General features: G+C 34.5%; 1 protein-coding gene across 5 annotated transcripts in view; it reads left to right on the forward strand.

The window, feature by feature from the left end:
* FAP (fibroblast activation protein alpha) overlaps window positions 1–19,489 on the forward strand; it is a 72,104-nt gene that overhangs the window by 18,449 nt on the left and 34,166 nt on the right. For 4 of the 5 annotated variants that reach the window (XM_081242081.1, XM_081242084.1, XM_081242080.1 and 1 more), the window contains 8 exons: window positions 526–600; window positions 2,186–2,238; window positions 5,785–5,857; window positions 6,563–6,683; window positions 7,584–7,738; window positions 9,803–9,906; window positions 11,732–11,867; window positions 15,490–15,534. In XM_081242081.1, the coding sequence (XP_081098207.1) occupies window positions 526–600; window positions 2,186–2,238; window positions 5,785–5,857; window positions 6,563–6,683; window positions 7,584–7,738; window positions 9,803–9,906; window positions 11,732–11,867; window positions 15,490–15,534 (762 nt within the window). Of the gene's footprint in view, window positions 1–525; window positions 601–2,185; window positions 2,239–4,278; window positions 4,406–5,784; window positions 5,858–6,562; window positions 6,684–7,583; window positions 7,739–9,802; window positions 9,907–11,731; window positions 11,868–15,489; window positions 15,535–19,489 lie in introns of those variants that run through there. The other variant, XM_081242083.1, reaches the window with a different exon arrangement.

Here is a 19,489-nt window from a genome sequence, read left to right on the forward strand (position 1 = left end):
AAGAATTAAATGAAGTAACATTTGAAAGTGCTTAGGACAGTACCTAATAAAGGCTCAGTGACTGGTCCTATGATACATGGGCACATGTTATTCTGGCCTCCTGGACTCTCAGACCTACTTTCTCTACCTTTAAGAGCCTAATAATGTTTTAGAGTCAAGCTCAGCTGATATTTCTCCTTCTCTGTGCAACAAACCATCTTATCATTTGCATTCAATCACTCCCTGTTTAACACTTTTGCAATGTTATATCTCTTTTATAAAATTTTCTAAATTGTAATGTTATTTATTTAGAAGTTTACTATTATAAGCTTCTTGAAATCACAAAGTATATCCTATTTATCACATCCTCATCCCCTAATGTGTAGTAAATTTCTTTGTATACAGTAGGTACTACTTAAACTTTAAAAAAATTGCTTTGAATGTATATGTGGGAGTATATCGATGATATAATATTCTTTTAGAACTACAAATTTATATGGCTCTGTTATTTTTTCTGTATTCTAATCAACTTCTTCATAATTTCAGAAAAGTGTGAATGCTTCAAGTTATGGTTTATCACCTGATCGGCAATTTGCATATCTAGAAAGTGATTATTCAAAGGTATTGACTATTTAATTTGGGCTTATCTGATTGTATCTCCTACTAGCCCACAGACTGGTTTATAAAAGTAAGAGGAAGCAAGAGTCTATCTTTATCTCTAAATATTCAAGAAATTGATGCAATTCTAGCTGAACCCCCAAAGCATAACAGAAACATATACAAATAATTCAGAATTTGGCATTCTTGTCTGGTTACCATCAAGTAGTAGAAACTACTTTCATCTTAAGGGAAAAACTTATTTTGGGGACACTGATATTCATCAGAAAAAAGTTATTTGGTATCATGAATCATTAGTCAATTCTCACATATTTTAACCTTGTTGATATTTATTATTATTGAAAATGGAAAAATCAAGATATACCTTATTGAATTCACTTGCTTTTTAAGGAACCCCCGTACTGTTCTCCATAGTGGCTGTTTCAATTTACATTCCCACCAACAGTGCAAGAGGGTTCCCTTTTCTCCACAGTCAGTATATTAATATATATATATACATATATATATATATATATATATATATATATATATATATATATAAATTAACCCTGGTAGACCAGGGGTTTAAATCTGTCTTCGAAAGCCTAGTGTAGGAGAATCCCACATAGCTGGACTATTAGGCCTTACTTAATTTCCCCCTCCTGAATGAAGTTGTGGATGGAAGATAATCACCTTATTTTTTCTACTTATGCTGGTAAAAGGGAAGAAGAATTTACTATCAAATTCAACTTCTAATAGTTACTCTTAGATCAAGAACCTTTTGTTTTAACTGCCATTTTTCATATTCTTTCTACTTGAGATGCTAAACTCCCTTAATACACAGAATGAAAAGTCAAGCTTGCCCCTTCCCCATTGTTCAGACAGCTGATTATTTTCCAGTGGACCAGGTCTTGGTCACCTGCAATCTTCAGAAAGATATGTTTCAATCCACTGGAGCTTCTTTGCCAAAAGTTTGAAAGCCCTTTAGGAAACAAAATCCAGAATAATACTTGCTTTATTCACCAACTACGGCACAAATAAACTTAATGAGAAACGAGCAGTTTTTTTCTGGAGGAATTACATGCTATATATCTCTTATTTATTTTTTCAGTCTCTACTATTTTAAAAAACTATGCTCAAAGAAAAGCAAGCATTTAGCAACAAAACTATATGTCGAATAACTTCTCTTCACCCAATTTTAAAGGGTTATTATCATAATAATTACCCAGGTGCAGGGTAATCTTTATGGGACTTGGAAATTATAGTGGTTTTACTTCAATCAAGGTAAAGCATAAGGGGAACATTTTTTAGGGTAGAGTGTGTCAGAGAAAAGCTTTTTATGTTAAGAAATGTCTTTGGATATGCTTTTTATGGAGTGAGGATTGAATCATTGCTGAGATTAGTTCTGGAATTTGGACGAACAGCACAAAAGTCCACAGTAAAACTCTTTAAATGAGACTCATTTAGAATTGAAACATGCCTTTCCTAGTGCTTTGTGAAAATAGTCCTTTTATAATTCTGAACCTTGAATTGAATGACCCATGATTATACATTATTGACCTAAGCTTTTTAAGAATCATGATTTGTCTTTGCCTCTTCTTCCTGACAGCTTTGGAGATACTCTTACACAGCAACGTATCACATCTACCGCCTTACAAATGGGTAAAACTTCATGTCTTTTAATTAACACTACTTAAGTCTCATATAGAGACTTTTGCACCCCAGACTCTGATTTGAGATTAAGACTGAGTTCTCTTGTTTCTGGTCTTAATTTCTTACTTCTTTACAATATATGTATACCTGTACAACTTAAGAAATTCAAAGAAATACTCCTTTGGAATATTCACCTCTTTTTATTTGACTCATATCTTACATTTTATACACTCTATAGTTTTACTTTTCCTACTTTTGAACACCAAATTATAAATATGTAATTTATAAAAGTACACAAATTTATAAAAGTACAAAAAATGAATGGGAATGATACACAATGTTGGGGAGAGGGGACTCCTTCATTGGAAGGAAGCAGAAGGGAGGGAGATGCAGTATTTAATTTAAATTTAATTAATTTTAAATGAATTGTTTTTTAAAATGTAAAATGTTAATATCTTTTAAATTTAGATGCTAAATTGTCATCTATTATATTATTTTTTATCTTTATGTTTAATTATTTGAAATATTTACAGCTTACAAGAAAAAAAAGTAAATGAATGAGTAGGTAGGCAAAGGACTGAGGGAGAGAATTCCTGGCAGAAAGAACAACATGTAAAGGCCCAAAAGGAAACGAAAGCACGGAGTGTTCGGGACACTCAAAATAGGTCAGATAAGTTGAAATTGGAGGAGGGCATGCTTACTAGTAGGAGGTGGTGTAAGTTTGGGAAGGAGTTGAGGCCAGAAATCATGGACCAAATAATAATGAGGAAACCATTAAGAAGAGTTTAGATCCCATTCTGATGACAATAGGGAATCACTGAACAGTTTTAAATGGGAAATGACATGATCAGATTTGCACTTTAGAAAAATCTTTCTGACTAAGTATGGACAATGAATTGGTTAAATTATTCATCTTAATGTGATATCCTATTTGCTGTTATATAAAAGTGAAAATACTTGTATGGCTTGAAGAGGTACTGAAAAATCTTATGGTCTATTTCCCCTTTTGTCTAGTAAGAACACAAAAATTTTTTAAAACTTTATGTTTCTACTTCTTTTAAATGTTCAGAAAAGAATAACTCTGATCTTCTTAAACTGTCAAATTAAGAAATAGGAACTGCTATGTAACGTAGACCCTAAATCTATCTAATGCACTCTGAGTCTTTTTCTCTGTATCCACATCATTACCAAATTCAAGAAGTGTTTATTGAGCACCTACTATGTGAAAAGTATATGTGGGGAGACACAAATGAGCTTGAGGTACCAACCCTATTCTCAAGAAACCTTTAGACTAGTGAAGTGGAAACCTTACTCTTTCAGTAGAATTTCTTAAGGCTTTAATCATTTCCTTGTTTTTCTTTTTTTTTAATTCTTTTTTTATTTTTGCGGTATGCGGGCCTCTCACTGTTGGGGCCTCTCCCATTGTGGAGCACAGGCTCCAGACGCACAGGCTCAGAGGCCATAACTCACGGGCCCAGCCACTCCGTGGCATGTGGGATCTTCCCGGACCGCGGCACGAACCCGTGTCCCCTGCATTGGCAGGCGGACGTTCAACCACTGCGCCATCAGGGAAGTCCTCCTTGTTTTTCTTTTAATCATTATGAAATTCTCCACGTCCTACCTATGTTGAGGTCCACCAAATTAAACAGCACTCCAAAAGAAGATGACAATACTAATATTTCAATCATGGTTTGTATAAGCTTTATGGCCTAGAATCATTTTAAATATTTAGCTTTTGTGCAGTGAATTTAATCAAACCACTATTTTGTTTGTTTTTTTCTTGCACAACTATCTAATTTGCGAGACTGGTTTTTTGTCAGGTAAATACACCATAATTTAAGGAGTGAAGAATGACAAATTTGTTGAGATTCAAGGCAAGACTGAATATCACTCATTCCAAGTCTTCTATGTGCCTCCTAAAGGTTTATAAAAAATCTACCATAGAGAAAATGAAGACAGTTCTGATTTCAAGCAAGGGAAGGATTACTGAGGACATGACAGCCTTTGTAAAGCACACTCCTCCACTTTCTCTCATACTGTAAAACACAGACAATGGCAGCTGTGGTGACCTGCCTGCCATGAAGAAACTGCACACTGAGATTTTCAGCTTGGTGCTGTCGGCATGCTTGAGATTCCATGGTATATGGAAACCTAAGACAGTGTTACAATGTCAAAGGTAACGTGGACACTGGTTGGAGAGAGAATTGTAAATCAAGGATGAATGTCTTCTCTTCTGGGACATTCTTTTGCCTGTGCCCTCGTATGTTGATCTGTTCCAGACTTCCCAGGGGCCTGGTGCTCATAAACTTCCCTCCAGCAATCAGGATTCCCACTGCAGCACCAACAGTCTCCTTCCTCCGGGGCCATCACTCTTTCTCCAATCAAAGCTGATCTGTCTAGTGCCATGTTCCCTCATTGGTCGCTAGGCCTCGTACTTCATGACCTAATAAGTTAACATGTGTTGCAAGTCTTCACAGGTGTCCAAAATTTAAAAGAATGGGAAAAGTAGAAATATCAAGCATATGTTAGGTCCAAGTTGGAGAGATTTTTTTTGGAGGGGGCAGACAAGGAGTCTTCCTTCAGGCTCTTCAAATTATACTTTGGAGGCAGGTCTTGTTTTGCATCTCCACAAAAGCATTCTTGATGAAACTATTCATACAGTCTTCAAGAAGATAATAGTCAAAACTTAAACACAGCATCCTACAACTCTTTAACACTTATAAAAATCTGAACACATTCTTGCTGAAGAACTGTAGAAACTCCACAGAGCAAGTCAGTCAATTGAGTATTTGCAGGGCTACTCTAAGCATCAAAGTGAGATTTTTGGTCAATAATATATTTGAAATTTCCCCATGGGTGGAGTGGAGGACTTTCAAGCTTAAGGCATACTGCCCAGTATATGATCTGTTTTTTCAGTTTAGCTTGAGATCAGATGTTCCTTTCCTTTTCTGATTTCAAGTCAGATCCTTGGGGAGATTGTCAAATGGCATCTTATTTTCAAAAATTTGAAATGCATATGCATTCACAGAGATGGCGGTTGTGAATGAAAATGTGGAAGAGTACATATTAAACTTCAGCACAATTATAGAATTTCAGAGCTGGAAGGCTTCAGCAACCATCTCAGCCTGGTGTGTACACATTTTACAGTCCTGAGGGTTAAAGGGCTTGAGTTTTAATGAGGGGTCTTCCAAGAGCTAGCAATATGATGTTTAAAAAGTCTTATCATTTCTCTAACCTCAAGTTTATTTTCTATAAGATGAGGGGGGTTCCATTAGGTAATTTCTGGAGGTATTCCCACTTTCTCAGTCTATAACCCATTAATCCACTCACCTCAATATAAAAGGTCAGAAGTTAAACGACCTGTAAGTAACTAGTGAAGAATTCCAACTACTACCCCATGTCCTCTGTCCCATGTTGTCACATTTTTTCCATTAGGTTTGAAGAAGCAGAAACGATGATGCTTTATGTTTATTGTTTGTTTATTTTTTCTTTTTATACCTGTTATTTGCATTGAACAGCAAAGTTTATTTATTTATTTTCTTTCTTTTCTTCTAGAGAGTTTATAAGAAGAAATGAGCTTCCTCGTCCAATTCAGTATTTATGCTGGTCGCCTGTTGGGAGTAAATTAGTAAATGTTTAAATTATAGAAGTGTTTAATCATTCAAATAAAAGAGGAGCCATTTGATTTTGGCCTTTGTTAAATTTCCATGCCTGAAAGAAAAAAAAAATACATTTATGACTATTTTAAGTGGTTAAAAACGGGAAGAGTTTTGATAAATTGAAACCCATCTGAGAATTCCGTAAAATCTCAAGCTCATGGATAGACTTCTTTAAATATCGCAGTCAAAAACTTTATCCTTATACTCAGCCAGAATGCGTTGTGCCAGAAAGCTCAGGAAAAATATGGTTTTCACAAGTTTCCCAGACTAGCTTCAGACAACATGAAATTTTGTCCAAGCTCTTATTTAAGGACTCTAAATAAAGATTAGATCTGGCTAGCTATTAATATTCAGAGATTTATTTGACTTTCTGTCAATATACACAATTATTTATTTAGGTAATAAAGGCAACGAATATAATAGCAGGCTTTATTCTCTATTTAATATATAGACTTTAAAATAATAATTTTTATGTTATGTTAAAAATCATAATGTTAATATAAGTTGGTTGGGGTTTCTTGACCTATTAAAATGATATCTTAGGCGTGAGGCTTTTTGCATCTGGATTATCACTCTTTTTATAAGTATTAGGTGAATAATTAACACAAACATGCAGGCTTTATTGTATTTCTTATGAAATTTCTCCTTGTTAACTAACTTACCACCACTTCTAGGCATATGTCTATCAAAACAATATCTATCTGAAACAAAGACCAGAAGACCCACCTTTTCAAATAACATATAATGGAAAAGAAAATAAAATATTTAATGGAATCCCAGACTGGGTTTATGAAGGTACGCTGTATTCTTTTTTTACTGCTACCGTTAGGCTTTTAATTGAAAATAATCGCACACGTTTAGTAACGTTTAGATGAGTGGTATGTTACTGAGATGAATGGTGGCATTTCTGAAAGCTGTTATCAGGTTATGAACAGGACGTGCAAATTCTGAAAGAACAAACTCTTGTTATCTGACTTGCAGAATTTATTTTCATGAGCATTATAAAGTGGTAGTAATAATTTATATTCCAAGAAGTATCTGGTCCTTAGATGCTGCGTTAGTACATTTTCTCGGGTTTGTTTTTTTCTTGCAAAATAAACCTTTTTTCCAAAACCAAACAACTGTCTGTATTATTTTGCAGGAAAATATTCTCGGCTCTTGATGCTTTCATGAATTTTGTCCTCTTTCTGGGTCATGTAGTATCTAGGAATTAACTGGACTTTAAAAGGTTTTCTAGTCCTTGCCTTTATTAAAAATGTATATAACTGAATTAACTGTTTTTATTTAAAATATTCCCAGGAGAGAAAGTTAACTTTCAAATTTATGTCACTCTGTAGTATAAGTACAGTTCTCCTTGCTTTGGCTACTTTAGATGACTGTAAAAATCAGAAGCGGCCCCAAAAGGGAAAATTAATTATTGCTGAGATGTTTACTATTTATTTTTAAAATTACATTTCTGATTAATGTCAATTCCCCAGAAGACTAATTGATGTTTGATATAGGGTATTAAGTTAAACTATTCCTCTAAACCTAGATCATTTATCTTTTGATAACCAAAGCATGGCATATGTCATATCCACATTAAATAAATTATTTCAGTTAATAAATGGTTATATACAATGTATTTTGAAGTATTTATGATGATTTTAACAGTACACTGTCATAGTAATTAATATGGTAGTATTTATTTTTCAGAGGAAATGCTTGCTACAAAATATGCTCTCTGGTGGTCTCCTAATGGAAAATTTTTGGCATATGCAGAATTTAATGACACAGAGATACCAGTTATTGCCTATTCCTATTATGGCGATGAACAATATCCTAGAACAATAAATATTCCATACCCAAAGGTATGTGGAATACTTTTAGCAGATGCTTCCATTTCCCTGGTGTCAAAATGAGCAACCAATACCATGAATAGAGGTGGGATCAACAAGTTTGGAGAGCTTCTTATCCTTGTGCATTGTAAGGCAAACATTGTACTGTGCTCTATTATTTATGTGGACATCTGTTGCTTTGGACATCTGGTTGGGCTGGATGAAGTAGTCTTTGCAAAATCCATTGCAGAGTCTTTGAAAAACATATGGTCTAGATCATGGAGGAAAAACAAGCTTAACTTAATTTTAATTTTTTTCATATTTCATGCTCCAAATTCGGGTAAAGTTCTGTTTTGCAATTCCCTCTTGAATTCTCATGTAAATTCAAAGTAGAATGGGAAATTAAAATGTTGAATGTGGTGTTCCTCTCATGTCGAAGTAAGCCTGAGTTATGGTCTTTTCTGGACATACATGGTAGGTTAAGTTTATGAGCCTAGGTTCTTCTTTGAGGGAATTAGACATGGTGTAAGCCCTCAGTTTCTCGTATAAACATTCTAGAATCCTTAACTTACATACTTCACATACAGTCCCATGTCTAGAATCCTTAACTTACATACTTCACATACAGTCCCATGTCTCAAGACAGTCAACCTGTATGCAAAAGAAGAACGGCCAGGTCACAGTGGAGAAACGTCGTATCCTAATTTAATTTAGACAAGAAATCTGAAAGGGGATCAAATCATAAATTCTCCTCTTGCACAAGGAGTGGAAGTGATTTTAGAATTTAGCTCTTTGTTCTTAAGTCACAATTTTTTTCCCTTGTCAAGGGGAACACTGTCATAGATGGAGCCAATGGGTCCCTATATGTGACAAAGACGGGATGGATATGCATACACACAAGTGGATTCCAAAGCAAGTCAAAGTGACCATATCAAGAGAAACAGAAATTCCAGATAGTCTAAAATTTATGTTAAAAGTCTTTTGAGAAAAGGCAATGGGTGGGAGATGAGTGTTTAGGTAAGAGACACCTCAGGGTTGTATATAAAGTCTGGAAGCTGAGATGTTTGGAAGTGAGAGGTATGATACTTGGGACCCAAAAGATGTAAAAGAACTTGGATCTTTAGAAGGTGGTAGGGTGCAGGAAGAGATGCAGAAATCCAGAATTGAGAAGTAACTCACATGGATAGAGAAGTCAGGACCCCAATTCTCATGTTTCTTTGAAGGCTGAAGTTGCTGAAACATCTGACATTGAACTGAGGAGTGAAGCAACTTGAAAGAAGCAGAAAGTCCCACCTAAAGCTCAGAGTGAAACAGGAAGGTGTGAGGAGAGCCTGGACAATTTCTTTGATAAAGCCAAATAGCATGGAGCCATTTATGGCTATATATCTAAATTTTGTGGATTTAAATTGTTTGACAATTATAAGATTCTCTTTTTCTGTGGTAAAGTAACTGAACTCTAAGTAGATGTCTGGGCATGAACTATACTGTCATGTAAATCTAGGGCATATACTAGCACGTAAAGCACAAAGCTAGAACAGTGTAAATCCCATGATACTTTATTTTGAGGTGGAATTTTCCTAATTTGGGAGTATTGATAGCAGTAATAATGTAACCAGCTAGTAGACTATCTGGTAATTGTCCTAGACCAAATTACAGGATAAAAGCAAAAGGTATCTTTCATTATCTGTTCTTTACCCTTTCTTACCAAAATCAATCCCCCTTGGCACTCCCCTTGGCACGTGAAGCAATATTATTATAATTAATTATCCTAATAACCATTATAACGGGAAATATCTGTCTTAAAAGTCAGAAAAGAGAATATCACTTACAGAACTGATTTTTATAGCCCAAATATTTTTCCCTATGAATCAAAACTCCCTCGTTAATCACTTAAAATATGTGTTTTCACTCTGGTTGCACAATATTTGTAATTGCACTGAAGTGAAATTCGTGGTCATGTTATAATTAGAATGTTTTCAACAATAATATACCTAACATTGTTAGCTTATAAAAATATGCCTAAATTCCTAAACTGTCTTTAAAATGTTGGTGATAATTAGAATATTATGAGCTTATATATCTCCATTTTCTTCACAGGCTGGAGCTAAGAATCCCATTGTTCGGATCTTTATTGTTGATGCCACTTACCCTGAGCATGTAGGTCCCAGAGAAGTGCCAGTTCCAGCAATGATAGCCTCAAGGTATATTCATCTCTGTTGCTTCCCTTTTCAAACTGAATTTTAACACTGAAATTTCTTCATCAAGGTTTACATTTCTTTTCTAATGAGTTTATGATGTATATGCTACAGCAAAAATAAGTAAAATTAGCATACCCAGCTAAATATATAACAAAATCAAAATTCACAAATAAGTTTTTTAAATTGATTTGAAAGTATTAGCCCTTTTCACACATGTAAAGATGACCATGGTGCTCAGTCTAAGTGCTACTTCTGGATGTGTGAGTGTAAGTTAGAGACAAACAGAGAGATAGTAAGATTCATATATATCCTCATCCTGGCTTCTTCCAAGTCTGACCTACTTTCTCCCAGGGTTTGTAGATCATGCTTATCACATGTGTATGACAAACAGGAGAAGATATGCCAACCCTCTCCAAATATTAGCATTTTTCACTAGGATGCAGTCTATTTGAAACGGTCTGGTTGTAGAATTATCTGTTTTGTGATTAACTGCAGGCAGACAGGGACTGAAGCATTCTCACTTCCCCAGCATGGTGCCCTACGTACATCTTGTCTGATTAGTCCTGGTCATTCAGGTGGAAGTGGGTAAATTGGAGGGGTCCACAAGCCCTGCCTGGTGGTCTTCCTTAGCCCTTCCCACACCCTATCAGGCCAAGGCTTGACTCCTCTCCTCCTGCCTCAGGAAGGAAGTCAGCCGGGGCCAGATGATTGATCACTAATAGGAAAAAAATCCTCATCAGAGGCCTCTGCTGGGCTTTGCCAAGATGAATCTCCTCTCAGATAATCAAAAATAGCTTTAATTTTTTAAATTATCCATTATTCCCCACCCTAATCTAGTTGATGAAAACTTGACTGAATGCATCTGTTTTTTTATGTGTCATTCTCCTTAGGAAACAAGCAGAATGATAGGAAGAGCATCATGTAAGGAGTCATGAGGCTTGTTTAAAGCATCTGTAAAATACTAACAATACAATAGTAATAGCTAACATTTTTTGAGCACTCACTATGTAGTGAGCATAGTCTGTAAGCACTTTAAGCGTTCTCAGTAGATCTTTACAGAAAGCTTTAAAACTGGTACTATTATTATTCCCATTTTATATAGAAACAGAGGCATGGATATGTTAAGTAATTAGCCTAAGGTAGTATAACTAGTAGGAGATAAAGCCAGAATCTGAGCCAGAGACCCCTTCTAGCTCTGTGAGTTCTTTTAGATTTATGTCCAACATTCTGTGGTTCATTTACATTGCTGTTCTCTTAACTACAAGTTCACCCTCAGAGCCAAGTAACCATTGCTGCCTTTCATTGACATCCACTTTGTGCCAAGCATTGTTTGAGTTACTTTGCATACATCATCTCCATTTTATTAACCTGAATTTCAACCCCTGACCATGGTCACAGTTAAAACTCGGCTTCCAACACAAGCCTGCCTATCTTTTACCCACTTAGCTCTCTTTCAACTAGTTGAGAAGTGAAAACTTGAGTTTAGCTATGGGAAAATAGCCAGTTTAATGCTTTTTCTCCTCTAGATTAACCAGTAGCTTTGGCCTTCTGTCTTAAATTTTTTCCTGAGATATAAAAATACCAACTGGGAGAAAACTAAAGTGTAAAGTAATTCTATTAGATGAATGAACTCTCTTATAGATATTCTTTAAAAGTCAGCAGGTATATTTAAACTCTCTCTGAAGAGAAAGAAATGTTTTGCCTTCCTTATCTATGGAATAAATATTACAGAGTAACAAAATACATCCTTTAGAAAGCACAAATTAAGAAATTATTTGAATGTGATATTGATTTATGGTTGTGACTGTCTGTTTTGATTTGTTTGCAGTGATTATTATTTCAGTTGGCTTACATGGGTTACTGATGAGCGAATATGTTTGCAGTGGCTGAAAAGAATCCAGAATGTTTCAGTCTTATCTATATGTGATTTCAGAGAAGACTGGAAGACATGGAGTTGTCCAAAGGTAGGTTGTATTAAAACCACAGAGGTGTGTTTCTGAAGATGAAAGTACAAGAGTGATGACTTATTTATAGCTAACATTTTATATTATAAAGCAGAATTACTGCATTCAACTCCCGATTGCAAAAAAACACTCTCTATTCAAAGTTTCATTATTTTCATTAAATAAATAAGATACCTTTTGTTTTCTTGAAAGACTTTAGTATTGAAACTGAATAGAGAAAAAGACTAAATGAAACAATGTAATACTGGGAAAATCAGGTATCTGGTTTTGAATTAGGATGGAAATCCATCCTTTTAAGATTATAAGGTTGGCAGTCAAAAAAATCAAAATAATGAAGATGAAAAGATAAGATGGGTCCATTAAGGAAATAGATGTGTTCTATTCAAAAGAATTAGAGAAAAAATGCAAATGGTAACATGTTCTATTCAATGTCAAAACTGAAAAATGAAAACTCCAAAGTAAACAAATATTATCAAAGGAAAGCCAAATACTCCCATTTGAAAATCAAACGTAAATAACTAAGAATGACATGAAACAGATCAAATTATCTTGCTATCCTGTTATCTTAGAAGAGTGCTCAATACTGTGCTAATTTTAGGGAGAAAAAACTTAAAAACTAGGCACAGATTTATAGTTGAGTTTTAATTGTTTTTATTGCTCAAATCCAAACATAATCTGTTGAATTAATGAGTCAGAAAACTACTTCACCAATAGAAAAGCTTCAAAATAAGCCTGTTCATAAGTACTCATATTAGAGACTAAGAAACACAAAATGTTTTCTTTAAATAGGAAATTTTATGGGTACATTTCATGAGACATCTAATTATGAAGAAATGTTTCATTAAACCAAATATAGAATAAACCTATTTTATAAAGTAAGAAAAAAAGCACAAAGCAATCAAAGTAAAACACTAAATTCCATCTAGAAATTAGGACATTATGTTTTGCAAGAAAAAAGTCATATGAATCTGTTTGGAAGTATATCAGGACTATAATAGTCAACATTACTCAGGCTAAAAATATTTTTAAATCACTACTGTGTCTATAAGAAGCTTGACTAATTTTGATGGAATATGCTAGAGCTGATTTTTATCTTATTTATAGTTTGATATACAAAGCAAAAAGATTTTTTGGCTTTAATGCAGTATCATAGGCAATAAAAGAAAAAAAAGAATAAACTTGATTGTTCTAGTTAATTAAAAGCCATCTATCTGATTAGTCAACTTTGGGTGAATATATCTTTAACGTTTTCATTGAATCTAGATACTAGGAATTATTGCTTTAATTTTACTAGTGTAAAACTATAAGATTGGTCATTTAGATACAATTTTTAGCTCTTAAAACTAGGCATTTAAAACTGTGATTGCTTTGGAATTTGAAATTCTAATTTATCAAATCTGAGACAACTTAATCCAAACTGACAGAACATATAAGATGCTCATTCAATGAGATGTGGAATTCCCTGGAATATAAGCTTTAGTTTTATGGCCAAAATCAGTGATTAAGTTTAGAATACCAGGTTTCAATAACCTTAGAATTTCAAAACAACCTCTGTTTCAAAATAGTCTGGTAAGTTCATGGAACGTATTTTCAGATTTAAGAAAAACAGGGTTGAATTTTCCAGTAACAATACTCATGATTGGGGTGTGTGTGTGTGTGTGTGTGTGTGTGTGTGTGTGTGTGTTTTGTTTTGAAAACAAATAACATTTAAGGTTAAGTGACTTGGCAACACTTTATTCATGTTGGGAGTCATACCCAAAACAAAGAGGCAAAGGAAACTGGCAATAATTGCTTAATATAACAATATTAATAAGATTTATTAAGAAATTTGTAGTTTGGGGGAGAAGCATCATAGTATTCTTTCTTCTCTGAAAAGGGAATTAAAATTAATTTTATCTTAATAACTAGAAACAATGAATCAAAAAAGTTTTACTTTATTAAGTCTTGTCTTAACTTGTTCTCTCTGAGACACTGGCCTATCCTTGTAAGAGAAAATCCAAACTGTGTTTTAAAATTTATTATTCCCTTGCTTTTTTTGACAGTACTCTCTCGTGGTTCTCCTTCTACTTTACTGACTGTTCTTTTCCTTTCCAGCTCTTCCTCTTCTGACTTCTCTAGAAATCTTATTATTTTCCAAGTTAATGTATTTTCAAGATAGGCTAACTTCTATAACAATAACAACAACAAAACCCCTCCAAAAATTCAGTGGGTTAATACAATAGAAATTTTTTGCACATTCATGTAACCATCTAATAGTGAGTCCAGGTAAGTGGGGAATGGTGAGGGTATGGGATGGGGTCCCCTGCTTAACAGAGTCATTCAGGAACACAGGCTGATAACATTTCTGCTATCTTCATCTAGTGGCATCTAAGGGTATTCAAGGTTATTCAAACCTGGTCATCAACATCCACCGGGGAGGGAGGGAGGTGGCGAGTGGAAAAAGAATGGAGGATCATGTGAGAGGGTTTTACAGATTAAGTGTAGAAACAGCACGAGTCACTTCTGGTCATATACCCTGGGTTAGAACTTAACACATGACCACATCCAACTGGAAGGGGGCCTGGAAAATGTAGCCTACCTGAAGTCCTAGCAAAAACAGGAAATGGTTGCTAATTATCCTACAGTCTCTGTCACAACTCTCTATTATTCTCCTAGGTGATTTTTATCTAATACTAGAGGTTTTCAATTACCACTTGCCCTACAAGTTCATTCTGAGGATTTGAACTTTTATGTATCTCTGGCTACATCTTCTCTGCTCCACCCTCACTACCGCTACGTAGATTTGGGTCTTCAGCATCCTTTTTCCAACATTATAGTAGCCTTCTAATGGCTCTTTGTGCTTCCTTCTATCTTACCCACTTAATCCATTCTCTGTATCATGTTCCCAATTATATTTTTTAAATTGTGATTCTGAAGTCTTTCAAAGGACTTACCTACAGGAGAAATCCAAATTTCCTAGGGTGGAATAAAATTTTCTGTACAATCTTGCTGATCCCTCTACATTCTCTCATCTTCTCTTCCCCACAGTCACCCTCCATTCAGCCATACTGAGCCACATGTGGTTTTCTAAGCTGGCCTTGTCTCTATGCTTTTCATTCTATCTAGAATGTTTTTCCTCTAATTGTCTAGAAAAGTCTATTCATTTTTTTAGGCTTATTAAACATCTGTTCAATAAATGATTGATTGTACTATGCTAAAATATCTTCCAAAATAAGATTCAGTGCAAATTTTAAGATTTCTAGCTGCTTCATAAGATTGAGAAAAGAAAAAAATTAACCTAAACTCCACTGTGAAATGCCTTTTTACCTACATGACACCAAGTGTCTGGCTTGTTCTAAGCCTCCATAGATATTGTCATAATTCCAGTCACTGCCTTATGGAAAATTTAACCAGAATTATGAATGGTTTGCAATAAGATATGGCCCTTAGATCATCCTTGTGTATGCAATGGTGTTGTTGTATTAGATTTTGAATATAGTCATCTTAAACTCAAGTGTGAAGTTAGCTGACTAGCAATAATATACTCCGACCAGGCAGCTTAACTTGTTCAAATGTCCAGATTATATTTAGGGAAAACTGTCCTGTTAATACTATGCTTTATTTGATCTTTTTCTTCTTTTAGACCCAGGAACATATAGAAGAAAGCAGAACTGGATGGGCTGGTGGAGTATGATTGCTATCTTTTCCTTATCTTTTAATGAAATTCTCAGCTATCAAAGGACTATTTGAAATGTATCCAAACTGGCACTACTTGCTTTTATAGAAAAATATCAAGGTAAAAAACACAAAGGTAGTGATCCCTTCAGCAATTTTGTGCCAGACAATTTTTTTTTTTTTTTTTTTTTTTTTTTGCGGTACGCGGGCCTCTCACTGTTGTGGCCTCTCCCATTGCGGAGCACAGGCTCCGGACACGCAGGCTCAGTGGCCATGGCTCATGGGCCCAGCCACTCCACAGCATGTGGGATCTTCCTGGACCGGGGCACGAACCCGTGTCCCCTGCATCGGCAGGCGGACTCTCAACCACTGCGCCACCAGGGAAGCCCCAGACAATTTTTAATGTGTATATATTTAGAATTTTACTAAGAATAAATCATATACCTCATGTTCCAAACTTCACTTTTTCAATCAACTCTCTGATATCCATAATTAATATTACCTCTTTAAAAATACAATAAAGATCATTTTTCAAAAGAGAACACAATCCTTGATTTGCTTAAAATAATCTGAATAATTATTAGCCATTGAATCCAAGGAAAATAATTACATTGGGTATCCTTGTTTAGAGACAACCTACTGTTTATTAAATTTTATATAAATTAAAATGATTAGATGTATTTCATATATATGCATATTCATTCTAGTTTTTAAGTAAAGTGGTATCAAATAGGAAAGTCTGCGTTTTGTTATGGTTTGTGATCACATATATCTGGATTTTTTTGGATAGTTTTATTCAGTGGTTTATAAGGATTTTTTTGTGTAAAAATAAATCATGTTTTAGGAAAATATCAATTGTATCTTATATCCTATATGGAGAATACAAAATAGGACAGATAATAAGTGAATGCTATGTGGATGCTCCATTTACCACACACATGTGGTTGAATTCAACTAGCATTTGGGTGGGAAAAAAAGGCTACTTCTTCTGAGATTTGGACACATGCAAAGAAAAAAGAAATTCTTAAGAACTAGTTTAACACATTAACCCAAGACAAGGGACAATAAAGAATTCAGAAATCAATTCTAAGATGATGTCTTGTAAAACTTGAAATTAAGATGGGATGTGAAGTGAAGTAAAAATCTTCAGATATTCAAAATTCTTTTCCGTATACTTTCCTGGATTCAGCAATTTTAGCTTACATCTATTTACTTTCAGTTAAAGATACTTCAGTTTTATTCATTAACTAGAGAATAGTTATTACTTTATTAATTGTATAAGTAAATGTACATTGCATTCTAAAATAACAAGGTAACAAGGATAAGTGTGTAATTCAGAAAAAAAGGAAAACCCTATTTTATTTTATTTTTAATATTTATTTATTTATTTGACTGCACTGGGACTTAGTTGTGGCACACGGGATCTTTTTCACTGCAGTAGGTGGGCTCTTAGTTGTAGCATGCAACCTGGGCCCCCTGTATTGAGAGCACAGAGTCTTAACCACTGGACCACCAGGGAAGTCCTGGAAATCCTATTTTAATTCACTCTTCAATGCTGTACTAAATAACACAGGAAAAATGAGAAGTAGTCAGTGAAAGAACAGGATTTTCTAATTTTTGTGGATTCTAGGTCAATCAGAAGCTCACCTTCCAGAGAGATAATTCCTAGATCAGCATTTGAAAACTTGAGGAAAGGGAAAAAATTAATTTATGAGTTTACTGCCATTATAGAGATTTTCTGTAAAGAATAAGGGAAGAAAGAGCACTTGAATATGTCCTTTAGCTGTGTTCTCCATGAAGATAATATAACTAGAGTTTCTATAAAGTAACATGTATGATGTGATTTTACAAATAGATAACGATACCAACAACCTTATCAAAGACATGATCTAAGAATCCATACATATTTATTCTGAAAATAGTGCCACCATTCAAAACACACTGAACTATTTTAGAATGCATCTTTTGAAATCTCCTATGTATAAGCATCTTGAGGAAAACAATTGTATCTTATCAATTTTTATAGTTTGTATAGCACCAGCCTTGCAATCTCAGCAAAAAATAGCTGGATGAATGGATGAATGAATTAATTAATTGCCTTCTAATAATATTGTTTTAAATACTGTCAGTGGGAGCACATATGTGTCCTTTGAGGGAAGATGATGTCTCTACATTAAATCAAAAGTCATGCCAACATAAATCTAGTGAATAAGTGAAATATGTATCTGCAACATGTGATTTTGCACTAGATCATTTTAATATCTGTAGCTTTAGAATTCTATTGGGAAAATTATTTTTCTTGTGTACTAATCTCAATCTCTTCAAATGTATCCAATAGTCAGTAAACTTTCTGAATATCAGAAGAGGAATTGTCAAATTTTTTTTTAAATGATAGCTTTCAAGAGTAAGTTCACACTTCCTCAAGGCAACTGCTTTCAAGAGGTCAGTCATTAGATTTTATAAGTTCTGACACATCTTTTGAACTCATGATTTTATTTAGCTATAACTCATGTGTGGTAATATGCTGCATAGCTTCCTTGGACCTATCATCAAACCAGTGGCTTAATAAAAGTGCCCAGAAATAACCTAGAAATGTTTGTCTTTCAGACATTTGTTCAAATAATATTTATGAGGGTTTTGGATAAAGTGTACAGGCTAGTCATATTAATATAAATTTAAAGAGCAATTTTAGAGGAGTTGTTCCTTTAGTGTTTATCAAAGAGATTTAAATTGAAAAAACCTTTGGATATCACCTATGAATTAGAAATGTGCGATTAAATGACTTGCTAAAAGTAGTTAACATGTTAGTTTCAGGCACAGAACTAGCAAATAGTTTCTTGAGAACTTTACTTGTCACTTTCCTTTCCTCCTTCATGAGATATTGTGTCTTAATTTGGAGGAAGTACCATAACTTCTTCTTTGGTATTTGATTAGAAAAATAACAACAGCAAATTCACTTTGAATATGTATATATTTTTTACCCTGTGGAGAACAGACAAAAAGGAAGATTTAATCAAATAATCTAATATTTAATTACTAAAATGTGAAGAACAAACACTGAAAACATAATGATTAGATTGCAAAACCACATTTAAATTATTTTAAAGTAATTAAGCAACACACCACACTTCCTTTAGGCGGTTGGCAAAATCCTTTGGCTCGGAAAAATGGATGTTCTACTTGATGCTTGAAAGTCCGTGCTTTTGACTGCATGTGGACTCAGTTTAGGCACAAGCCTTAGATAAGTAGTTCCTCAGGTTATTTACCAACTGTGGCAAGAAATTAACAGGTGGTACATAACCTTACCTTCCAAGAAAAATATTTTAAGTGCTTTACACGTAAAGGTGAGGAATTTACCAGCACATCTAAGCATGATAAAGGGACCTGTGAAGAGGACTTGTTAAAACTGAGGCCCACCTAGTGACATGAGCTTATCTAGGGTCCAGGCGTGACCTGCCTCGAGGGGGATTTAACTCAGGATGCATTAAGGACCTCGCTCTGGCAAAGTGAAGGCGGAAATATTTCACACTCTCTTTACCGCACCCAAGTTACCTGCTCATCTAAAGCAGCTATCTTGGATGTCTGCAATAAAAGGGGAGAAGATAACAGTCTTTACCTAGCAAAATATTCTTCCTGTTTGCCCAATTCTAATATCTTAAAACATAACACTCTGCCCTCTTATTTTTTATTTTCAGTGAAAATGAAGTTTTCAGTTTTAAGCTAGAACTAAATCTTTTTTTTTTTTTTAGAGTTCCCTAACTAATTGCAGATGTAAAGAGAGTATTTTTTTTACTAGGGCACCTTATAATATTTTGTGACCCCAGTTCCATTGTAGTGGTTAAGACAATGGAGAGCCAGTTTTTGTCTTTCATCTTGAGGTGGGGGGAGAGGGAGACACTGTAAAGTGGTTACTAGTAAGTAATCATTTGGCTAAGAGGGTAAAGCCTCGTTCTAAAATGAAAGAGTGA

Source organism: Mesoplodon bidens (assembly GCF_964165515.1).
Source record: "Mesoplodon bidens genome assembly, chromosome: 8".
NCBI lineage: Eukaryota > Metazoa > Chordata > Mammalia > Artiodactyla > Ziphiidae > Mesoplodon > Mesoplodon bidens.